Source organism: Alosa sapidissima, chromosome 23 (genome assembly GCF_018492685.1).
Source record: "Alosa sapidissima isolate fAloSap1 chromosome 23, fAloSap1.pri, whole genome shotgun sequence".
In the NCBI taxonomy this organism is placed as follows: domain Eukaryota; kingdom Metazoa; phylum Chordata; class Actinopteri; order Clupeiformes; family Clupeidae; genus Alosa; species Alosa sapidissima.
Genome location: NC_055979.1, coordinates 11,573,690 through 11,585,782, shown reverse-complemented (window position 1 = coordinate 11,585,782; position 12,093 = coordinate 11,573,690). Strand labels below are relative to the sequence as shown.

General features: G+C 44.4%; 1 protein-coding gene across 3 annotated transcripts in view; it reads left to right on the top strand.

Moving 5' to 3' along the window:
- Nucleotides 1-6,933, top strand: part of si:ch211-246m6.5 (von Willebrand factor D and EGF domain-containing protein) — a 73,597-nt gene extending 66,664 nt beyond the window's left edge. For all 3 annotated transcript variants that reach the window (XM_042081295.1, XM_042081294.1, XM_042081293.1), the window contains exons 27-32: nucleotides 577-672; nucleotides 2,197-2,292; nucleotides 3,160-3,255; nucleotides 3,775-3,870; nucleotides 5,425-5,522; nucleotides 6,278-6,933. In XM_042081295.1, coding sequence (XP_041937229.1) covers nucleotides 577-672; nucleotides 2,197-2,292; nucleotides 3,160-3,255; nucleotides 3,775-3,870; nucleotides 5,425-5,522; nucleotides 6,278-6,301 — 506 coding nt within the window. In that variant the 3' untranslated portion in view covers nucleotides 6,302-6,933. The remainder of the gene's footprint in view (nucleotides 1-576; nucleotides 673-2,196; nucleotides 2,293-3,159; nucleotides 3,256-3,774; nucleotides 3,871-5,424; nucleotides 5,523-6,277) is intronic.
- The last annotated feature ends 5,160 nt before the right edge of the window (nucleotides 6,934-12,093 follow it).

Sequence of the window (12,093 nt, the reverse complement as noted above, 5' to 3'; positions counted from 1 at the left end):
CATCATATGGCTATATATATATACAGTCACTGACAAAAGTATTGGCACCCCTTTAGAAATGTTTTTAAGCTAAATGCATACTGATATTTCTCAGGTATGCTACCACAGCTGATGTCTGACTACCCATAACCTTAACACTGGATTTTAACAATAAAAAGTGTGCTTTTATCAGTGCAAAAGATACGTTTTGTGAAGGGTGCCAAAACTTTTGACTGTGTCAGTTTGACAGTATTCACTTCCCGCTGCATTTTGGTGATATTTTGTGCTGAATTTGGGGAAACCAATTGTTGTTTCAGTTGTGTTGAGCTATTGAAATGGTCTTGGTTTGTTTTCTCAAAAAAACTCCAAAAGTGTGTGTATTTTGCTTAAAAACCAACATTTCTAAAGTGGTGCCAATACCTTTGTCAGTGACTGTAGTATATGTTATATAGATGTACATACAGTACTGGAATACAGCAATAGACAAATATGTCCACTTCACTCTTGTACTCACGCCAGCGTTCTTGTTGTCCTTGTCAACACTAAATGGTTTTGTTTGTTTGTGTGTTTGTTTGTGTGTTTGTTTGTTTCTCCCAGCCTTGTGTGACCCGGTGTGTCTAAACGGGGGTACCTGCCTCCGCCCCAACACCTGCAGCTGCCCCCACGGCTTCTATGGCTCCCAGTGCCAGAACGGTAACCATGGCCACATCACTACATCACTACATATTCGCTTTCTCAACTTATATTTTCTAGCCTTGGGATTTACGAGCCTTTATTGACGGGATAGTGAAGTGGAAATGTACTGGAGAAAAAGTGGGAGTTTAGTAATCCTGTGTCACTGTCAACCAAATGCCCTTTCGACACCACTGCCGCAGTCATTACCCTTGCAGTCAGCATATTTGTATATTTCCACTAGCACTATTGTTCTTAACTGGTCTGGCCTTGGGACCCTACATTTCCCATGGTCATAAAGTCGCGACCCATATATTTTAGCCAACTGATACAGTGAGCAATCTGATAAGGTAGCATTTTAAAAGGGCGTGTTTTTTTTTTTTTTTTTTTTACCACGAGCTCCGTGACCCACCCAGAACGGTTCCGCGACCCACCAGTTAAGAAACACTGCAGCACTAGCACACCTGACATTGGATGGATGTGACTGTCACAGTTCATCCACATGCACAATATAAAGTTATATTTTGGGCTTGAGAGAATAAAAGATCAAATTGAAAGTGAGTGGGAGAGAGATTTTTGTGAGGCTGGGCTCAGGAAACGGCCTCAGGAAATGACCTCAGACTGGACTTGAACTTGTATGTGGTATGGGACACCAATGTTACCATAGCACTATGGCTGGCTAGGACCACAGGCACTTTTGACACCTTCCGCTCAGCCATTGCCCTTGCAACCAGCATATCTGTATACGCTCTATCCGCTGGAACACCTGAGATTGGATGGGGGCCTCTTATGTTTAATGGACCCATTATAGTGTGGAGAGAGAAATCATGTGAATTGACGGCAGGCTCACTAGAGCAGCGTTTGATCAAGACGGAGATACATCAGATGCCTGGCAGCGCTCCAAACTGTCCAATCACATCTCGCCCCCCTCTCTCTCTCTCTCTTTCTCTCTCTCTCTCTCTCTCCCTCCCTCTGTCTCTCTCTCCCTCTCCCGCTATGTCTACCTCCCTCTACCTCATTCTCTCTCTCTCTCTTTCTGTCTGTCTTTTTCTCTCTCTCTCTCTGTCTCCCTGTCTCTCTCTCTCTCTCTCTGTCTCCCTCCCTCTAACTCATTCTCTCTCTCTCCCTCTCTCTCTCTCTCCGTCTTTCTTTCTGTCTCCCTTTCTCTCGTATTCACCTGGCTCGTAGAGTGTGTCCCGCAGTTCAAAGGGGAAAGTGATGCTATCTAGCCATCAGCCAACATCTCACTTTCCCTTTCATTCCCCTCTTTGCCCCCATTGGCTCCGCATCTGTCTGGGCTGCCGTAGGTGCTGTGTTCTTCAGGCTTAAACAACTGACAAATACAGTGTAATACTATAGCAACATACTGTAAGGTGATATAGGTAGTCTGAGGCTTTGCATCAAGTTGTGTTAAGTAACATGTTGATAGTATGTTCTTACTTTGCATGGGCCTATTATTTTGCAATGATTAATGTGATGTGTGATTCTTGTTTCCTCTGTTTTTCATGTCTATTTTTTGTTTTGTTTTGTTTTGCCTTGCCATAGCTGTCTGCAACCCTCCCTGTAAGAATGGTGGCCGCTGCATTCGCAACAACGTCTGCACCTGTCTGGATGGGTACACTGGAAACCGCTGTGAGAGAAGTGAGTATCACATCAATTGCTTATTCATCCTTATCCTCTGAGTGTGTGTGTGTGTGTGTGTGTGTGTGTGTGTGTGTGTGTGTGTGTGTGTGTGTGTGTGTGTGTGTGTGTGTGTGTGTGTGCATGTACGCATTCCCCACACCACAGAGCATATGGAAGAGGAAATGAAGACATATGGGCACTTTATGTTGAGTGGTGTGTGTCTGTGTGTGGTGATGGATGTAGCGTAGGAGAGGCCCATCACTGAGATCCCTGGCCAATCCTCGTCTGATGGTGTGTGGGGATAGGGGGTTGAGGGGGATGCAATGCATATGGCAGTCGCACACACAGGAAGTGAGGGGAGATGCCGATGAAATGAGGAGGGGGATTACTTAACGCGGCACCGTGTCACATGTCGGTGGCTTTAATGGGCACTGTCAGGGAGGGTCCCCCTACGCTGCTGAAAGTTTTATAGCAATATGCTAAAGGTCTGCATCACACACTTACACACACACACATATACACATACACACACACACACACACACACACACACACACACACACACGCACACATGCACACGCACGCACGCACGCACACACACACACACACACACACACACACACACACACACACTCAACACCCCCCAGGATATCTCTTGTTTAGCCGTTGAGGAGCTGTTAAAGTTGATAAAAATAAAACTCCGAAGACTGGAGAATCTTTGACAGAGGTGCGTGTTCGAGTGTGTGGAATTTTACATCTGTGGGAGCCCTGTAGATATGAAAGAAGTATGAATGTACAGTAAAAGCAAAAATGTCTGTGTGGTACCGGCGGACTCTGTCCAGCTCTGGCGGCGTTCTGATGGCTTGGTGCTGGGTCTCATCCACAGGTGTGTGTGAGCCAGGCTGCATGAATGGCGGGAGGTGTGTCGGCCCAGATGTGTGTGACTGCCCCTCTGGCTGGCGAGGGAGGCGCTGCGATAAACGTGAGTGGCGACGCGGAAAACACACCATGCTGACATGACACACACACTCTCTCTCCCTCTCTCTCTCTCTCTCTCTCTACCTCCCTACCCCAGTGCACCCTTGAAAGCGTGGCACGGGCATGACATTCCTGAACCCCCCCTCCAACACACACACACACACACACACACACCACCCCAGAGCAGATGCCGGCGCGCCAAGAGCGTTGCGGCACACATATGGAGGACATTTATCTCAGTGACTGCTCAGTCCAGCAAACAACACCCACACACCTCTCACGCTGTCTCTCAAACACATTACCATACACACGCACACACACACACATACACGCGCACACGCACACACGCACACACACACACACACACACATACACTTTGTTCAACTCTCACTGTCTCTCAAACACACTAACACACATACGTGCACCTTTCTCATCTGAGGTTAATATGTGTGGTGTGCATTTGTGAAAGATTTGCCATGAGTGCTTGTGACAGAAGTGTGTGTTTTGCTGTCTGTTCCTATAGCCAAGTGCCTGCAGAAGTGTCTGAACGGTGGAGAGTGTGTCGGGCCCAATACCTGTCTGTGCAGTACCGGTTGGCAGGGCACGCTGTGCCAAGTCCGTAAGTGGCTAGCTCTCTCTGCCTCGTGCCGCCTAGGGCTACTCTCACTGTCAGAAGGCCCTTACACTGCTGCAGCTCTGAGGAGATACAGTATAAACACACTCTCACACACCTCTATCGCTGTCTGTCAAACACACACTGAGGGCCACATACACACACTCACACACACACTCACACACGCACACACATCAGTAGTCATTCTTTTGCCAGTGTCTGTTCTGCTTTTCTCATCCCTTCACTTGATTTATAACTGTGTCTGATATAGCTGTTATTGCTACAGTATAGCTATGAGTGCGCTAGCTCCAATTCATCCTGACCCAAAATAACCTGCCTGCATTGAAAAAAGTGGATCTGACACATATTTCTCTGTATTTTTCACTGAAGTATTGCAGTGAAGTATTTCACTCTGTCTATTTTTTATTCCTGAGTGTGTGAGTGTGTTCTGTGAGTGTGTCTGTGTGTATCTCCGTTCAAAATGTGGCTAATATCTTTTGACAGAGACTTGTCTCACATTCCCTGCAATATCCATTCCCAAAAAATGTCTTTGAAGTATTTTCTCTGTGAACACTCTCTCTCTCTCTCTCTCTCTCTCTCCCTCTCTCTCTCCAGTGATTCTCAAATGAGGTTTCAAATAAAGAGTTTTGAAAGTCTCTCTCTCTCTCTCTCTCTCTCCGCCTCTCTTTCCCTCTCCTTCGTCACTCTGGCTGACAGACTCTGGCCTTGTGTCTATATATCACCAGAGAGTTTACACAGAGGGAGTCCAGCTCTGTGAAGCCAGGCTGCCCTCAGTAAAGATGATTCATAGCCGTCCTCTGTCACCTCTCTCATTAATACCCACGTGCTGCCTGCCATTGCCTTGGCCATATTAAAGTCATAATGGCTCTGATTGTATCACTACGCCTGTGCATACATAAAAAGATTTATTTCGATCAAGAAGGCCACACCTGAGCTTCCGCCAGTAATTTCTCATTACAGGTGTTCAGTAGTACACCCCTGGCAGTTTGATGAGTTTAGCAGTCTATTGTGGTGTGCTTTTATTATCTACAGTGGGGAGTGAAGAACTTCTTAAGACCAATTACTTGTCTATGCTGCCCACATCAGCATGAAACTGCATGAAACATTTGCCATGCTTGACAGATTTAGTACTGTGAATACGGCGTTATTAGTGGTGGGATTTTATGATTCATTTAGATTATGAATTCTGGATATATATTCTATTATATTGCATCTAAATATTTAAAAACCTGAAATAAAAGCACAGCATCAAAATCCTCATACTATGACATAAGCTATAGCCTATGACTCAAACTGAGCAATATGGAATAAAAGTGGCTAATGATGTGTAATACTTTGTCATTGAAAATTAATCCAACATATCCAGGAATCAAACACAGACATGCGTAGTCACAGTGCATTCACCTATCATAGCCACCAGGCCAGAGTAACTGTTGCAGTACGTGGACTCGGAGGATGTTTTAAAAGGCTGCTGTGTGCTGAAGGAAGTGCTGCTGCTGCTGCAGTTAATTTAACGTCCTGTCATGTCTCACTCTTCAGCCATCTGCGAACAGAAGTGCCTGTACGGGAGCCGCTGTGTCCGGCCCAATTACTGCGCCTGCAGATACGGCTATGAAGGGACTGGCTGTGCCAGGAAGGTTAGCAGTGTGTTTGTGTGTGTGTGTGTGTGTGTGTGGTGGAGAAAGAGAGAGAGAGAGAGGAGATTCCTTGAAACTATAGTAAAATCCAACAAATGCAATTGAAATTGAATTAAATTGTTGGTGATAGATGGGCAACAATGTTAAAGACTAGTAAGTAGGGGATAATGTATAGAACGTCGGTCATTATTGGGAAAATAAGTCCCGACAGGGCGAACCGGACCCCTACGCGCGTAGGGGTCCGGTTCGCCCTGTCGGGACTTATTTTCCCAATAATGACCGACGTTCTATACATTATCCTGCTTATTACACGGCTACTTGCCAAACCGAAACAATAAACTCCCTACGATATGACTCTTTAGCCTACATAGCCTAGGCTATAGCCTATTTGTTACCGTTTCATCATGGCTTTTGCTGAGAAACAAATAGTTTGCAACAGCACACCCTGAACTTGAATCAAACATTCTTTAGAACACAGCTGATCAACTGTCCGCTTTCACTTTTGAATGAAGTTCCAGTCCTTGCGTAGTGATATGAAACACATGAAATAGAAGCACAAAACCCATTTTCCTTGACAGCGGTCTGTTATATTATTGAGAATTAGCAGACCACCGAACGTTGGGAAGGCCCATTCAAGTGAATGGAGCATTCTTCAGCATTACGAAGAGCCGTGTAATAATAGTTAATAAGTATAGTTATGGTAAATGTTCTACTGAATTTACTAATTCCTATCGTGCCTGTTTGTTTGTATCCAGCTGCCGTTTGTCCGAGGCGGCTGAAGAGGTGATCGTTGTGAAGAGAACTTTCAGCTCAGCCAGCTCGGCCCTCCTGACTCTGCTGGTCACCCTGTGAACACTCGCTGCACCCTGGGCCCCAGCCTGTACATATCCATATAGCCAAAGATGATAATTTATACGTGAGGGTATAGTATCGATATGCAATGAATTTGTAATGAGATTATGTTGTCTGAGAAGGCCCAGATGATTTATCCAAGTCTGTCTGGTTCTTTCATATTCTGCTCTCTGGTATTGCATTGGCACTTGTGTGATTCTGTTTGAATGCTGTTTAACTAGTAGAGGTGTTGCTTGTGATTTCTGACGGGTGTCATCATCTTGTCACCTGCAATGGCCAGGCTTTCTGGTCAGGTGTCAGCCATTCACTGTGATTCTGTATAGCAGATGTGTGGCCTAAAAGTGATACTTTCATATCAATGAGTCGAGGGTGAGGAAATCAGTACCCCTCAACAACAACAACAACAAATAAGGTCTCCATCCTAGCTGACAGCAACCACCCACAAAAATGTCTACTATCAGACTCTTCCTCCACACACACACACACACACACACACACACACACTTTTATGTGACAGGGGAAGGGAAGAAGTGATGAGAAAAGGAGAAGAGATAAAGACGTTGTTTGTGTTGTTTGTGTCTGGACTGGCACAGAGCAACAATATCAGTTTTTTCGGAACTGTCTCGACTTGCTCTTTCTCGGGTGCCAAGCACACTCGTTTTCATCCAGAACAAACAAACAAACAAAAAGCAAGCAAACAGTCGGAACAATTAACTTTTACAGACGTTTCATTATTGTGCTATCTGTGCCACGGTATCGGGGCGGCCTGGGGAGGCATACCTAATCCCACAGCAGTTTTGTATTTACAATCGATAGCGTCCTTTTTTCATGCTCAAGATTTGTGGAAAGCATTGCAAAATGGTGCTTTGAATTTTTAACTTATTGGTTGTTTGATATTTTATACTCTTGTACTGTATATAAAAAAATGGAGGTATGCTTCATTATTTCCTAATAAAATTAAATAACGGCCAAAATAAACCTGTTTGATGTTTTTTCTTGTGTTTTTTCTCGTGCTCGTACCAACTCATGTCGACTGAGTTATGAATGAGTTTCACGTTGTTCGAGAGCTATCGGGATGTAATTCAGCCTTGTCCTATCTCTTTTTCAGGCAACAAATAGAGTCAGTGGAATGAGACGTTTTGCAGGCTTCCCGTGTTTCCCTAAGCAAAGCCAATTAAACCAGAGAGCTGTGTTGTTTATTTATGCATCCTCTCTGTTTTTCATTTTATTTGCTGTGACGCATCTAATAAACAATACTCAACAGAGAGTCGGGGGATATATAGTCTGACGTAGTCATACTCAATTCTAGTCAGAATATGAGTCTGATACTGCTCCATTGGGACGTAATTATGGGGCGTGTTTCAACCGATACAGGGGGGGAATGCCTCTGCACTCAATTGGATAGACCTAACCAATCAGAGCAACAAAATAGCTTACCGTGAGGTGTAGGAAGAAAACACACGAACCATCCTCCTATATCCCCTCCGTTTTTAAAAATAATTCTGTTGAACACTGATATGCTACAAACATGTTAAACAGCTGGGAAAGGCTGTCGCAAATCCCTCGAACAGGTGGTCAATCAGAGATTTCAAACGAACGAGGGAACACTTTGCAATGCAACAGCGCTGTTTTCCCTTGATGAAAGTGAAACCACGAGTTTTCCCACATCTCAACTTTAGCCAAAGTTTTCCGAAATAATCGTTTTCAGTGATACAACCTTATTAAATAATATGAATTTTCCATATGGGGTCTTAAAAGCCATGTATCCTTCTAGCCACAGTGTTTTTGTTTCAAACATAAGCCTAATCTAAGTGTGCTCAGATTACGTGATAGACCAGGCGCTGTTGCTCACCTGTCCATCATCGTAAAGCCTGATTTGATTGGTCCGCCCGATATAGGGCGAGCATACTTCCACCACAATGAAGCAATGCCAGACCGAACTTCCCGACCTCAAATGTTGTGGGCAGAACTAAGTTCGGAATGGTACCCAGGCTAGGGGATATTAAATTGAAGTCCATTATCTTTTGATAAAAGAACCCTTTTGTGGAGTGGAATGGAAATTTCAAGGTGACCCCAAACTTTTGAACGGTAGTGTATGTCTGTGTGTGTGTGTGTGTGTGTGTGCATGTGTATGTGTGTGTGAGAGTGTGTGTTGGGGGCACTGGTTGGGGCCATGAGGCTGTAAACTGGAAACAGATGAATGGCCCAGATCTGCCAGATGATCACACCAGACTCACACCAAACTAAAACCCTGTAGTCTCTCTCTACTGTGACACACACACACACACAAACTTAAAGTCTGTAGTGTCTCTCTCTATTGTGACACACACTCACACACACAAACTTAAAGTCTGTAGTGTCTCTCTCTATTGTGACACACACACACAAACTTAAAGTCTGTAGTGTCTCTCTCTATTGTAACACACACACAAACTTAAAGTCTGTAGTGTCTCTCTCTATTGTGACACACACTCACACACACAAACTTAAAGTCTCTAGTGTCTCTCTCTATTGTGACACACACACACAAACTTAAAGTCTGTAGTGTCTCTCTCTATTGTAACACACACACAAACTTAAAATCTGTAGTGTCTCTCTCTATTGTGACACACACTTACACACACAAACTTAAAGTCTCTAGTGTCTCTCTCTATTGTGACACACACTCACACATTAAAGTCTGTAGTGTCTCTCTCTATTGTGACACACACTGAAAGCCCTCCTAAGACCCTGCAGTCTCTCAATGGTGACCACACAGAAAGTAAACCTAATAGCTGAATATTTCCTCAAGTTGAGAGGTGTGTACTTCATTTTCGCCCCATTTTGTATCCTTTGTTGTCAAGGTCCAATATTTTCCCAGGTCCGATGAAGACACACACAAACATATACATACACACACATGCTAGCTGTTGATTCTGATTCTGATTGATTGAAGTTGAAGCTGATTTCTTGGAGGGTGATCCAGCACGAGTGTGGAAAGGACTCCGAACCATCACTGGCTTTGAAAGAAAGTCCCCTCCTATGATGAATGTGAGTAAAGCCCTCCCTGATGAACTTAATGCTTTTTATGGCTCGCTTTGACATGAAAAACACAGACTATCTTGCACTAGCTGCAGCATGTGAAGCAAATGAGGAGGCACCTTTCTGTGTCTCTGAGGTCGATGTGAGCAATGCCTTTAGGAGGGTTAATTGTAGAAAAGCTGCTGGACCGGATGGAATTTCTAACAGGGTTTTGAAATCCTGCGCTGCTCAGTTAGCTCCTGTGTTCACTTATATCTTTAACACATCATTGGCTCAAGAGACAGTTCCTACTTGCCTCAAGCAGTCTGTTATTGTTCCAGTACCGAAAAACAAAAGTCCATCATGTCTGAATGACTACCGCCCAGTAGCCCTGACGTCTACAGTGATGAAGTGTTTTGAGAAGCTTGTGAAAAACATTATCTGCTCATCCCTCCCTGCCTCCTTCGACCCCCTCCAATTTGCTTACAGAGCCAACAGGTCTACAGAGGATGCCATCTCAAACCTCATGCACACCACCTTAACTCACCTGGAGGAGGGGAATGGGAATTATGTGAGGATGCTGTTCATTGACTTTAGTTCAGCATTCAACACCATAGTACCTCTCACCTTGGTCACAAAGATTAACACCTGAACACCACCCTGTGTCACTGGATATTTGACTTCCTCACCAACCGTTCACAAGTGGTTAGAGTGGGGGGTCTGACATCTGACTCATTAACCATCAGCACTGGTGCTCCCCAAGGCTGTGTTTTGAGTCCACTGCTGTACAACATCTACACACATGACTGCAAAGCCAACAGTAGTCATACCTCCATCATCAAGTTTGCAGATGACACAGTGATCTTGGGCCTGATTAGTAACAACAATGAACAGCTCTACTTGGATCAGGTTGATGAGGTGGCACAGTGGTGTCAATCTAACAGCTTGACACTGAATATCACTAAAACCAAGGAAATGGTAGTGGATTACAGAAGGCAGCAGCAGAACTACAGTTACACCCCACTAATGATCAGCAGGCAACCTGTAGAGAGAGTCACAAGTTTTAAATACCTTGGTGTCCACATTACTGAAGACTTAACATGGACTGTTAACACTCAATATGTTCTGAAGAAGTCCAGACAACGACTCTACTTCCTCCGTCAGCTAAGGAAATTCAAAGTTTCTACATCCATCATGAAGGCCTTCTACACTTCAGCGGTTGAGAGTGTTCTAACTGGTAGCATCATCACCTGGTATGGGAACTCCACAGTTAGAGATTGTAGTACTCTGCAGAGAGTAGTGCGCTCAGCTGAACGTACTATAAGAACTCAACTCCCTGCTCTACAAGATATCTATTCCAGAAGAGTACTCCTAAGAGCCCAAAAGATTCTGAAGGACTCTTCTCATCCTAACAATGGATTATTCCTACCGCTGAAATCAAGAAGACGCCTATGTAGTTACAAAGCCAGAACTGAGAGACTCAGGAGAAGTTTTTATCCCCAGGCCATCCGAACTCTGAACACTATACTGACTTTGCACACATTCACTCCTCAGCACTCTCAAACATTTCCCAACTCTGAACTCACACTATACTGACTTTGCACTCATTCACTCCTCAGCACTCATGAACCCCCCCCCCCCCCCACACACACACACACACACACACACCTACATGACTTTTAGCACTTTTACATCCCTCTCCCTATGCTACAGACCTTTTATTTATTTTCTTATTTCTCCAACTTTTGCACATCTCCATAGAACTTTTTATTGATTATTTTTGATTTCTCCTCCATCTATCTACCCATGTCCTTGATTGCCTAGCCTTTCTGCCCCCACCCCCATCCCCAACACACACAAAAAAAAAACACACACACTTACATCATCACTGTCATCACCTCACATACATACAGCACACTGCTTGCTACAGTAAGCCTCCTTTACTGTACATACTTGCTGCACACTGCCCCCCCCCTCCCTACATACACAGCACATTGTCTTCAAGATCTTCTTCAACACACATGCTCTACATACTTACAGCACACTGTCCCCACCTACCCACACACACACTACACACACACAGTCACTGCTCCACTCCCCTTCCGCCCACACACACATCTTCACTGTCATCACTCACAAACATCATACATACAGTACTCTGCAATAGTAAGTCCCTTCACCATACTTGCAGTACACCCCCTCTCCCCTACATACACAGCACAGTATTTCATCAGGAAGCTTCTCCAACACACATCCCCAACATACTTACAGCACACTGACCCCCCCCCCCCCCCAATACACAGCACATTGTCTCATGAGGAAGCTTCCTTGTATCCTTGTATCTTGTATCCTTGTATGCACATACTGTATGTGTTTAAATAGGCTGCTAAATATTTTCAGGCCTTGAGCTGAGAAACTTGTGTCTCGTTTTCTCTTCACGTAATGTTTTTTGGTGTCAATACCCCATCTTCATCCCTAATGTTCTGTCTTATTCAGATCGTTTGTGTGACCTTGTCAGTTATTGGATTCATACAGATTGATTTACACCAAAGATTTAAAGTCATGCAGAAATAAACTAGCATAGCCAGACGTTCTGCCAGCACGATGTGCTCTACTTTTGACCTGAATACAGCTTGATAAACACACACACACACTCTCTCTTTCTCACACACACACACTCTCTCTTTCTCACACACACACTCTCTCTCTTTCTCTCACA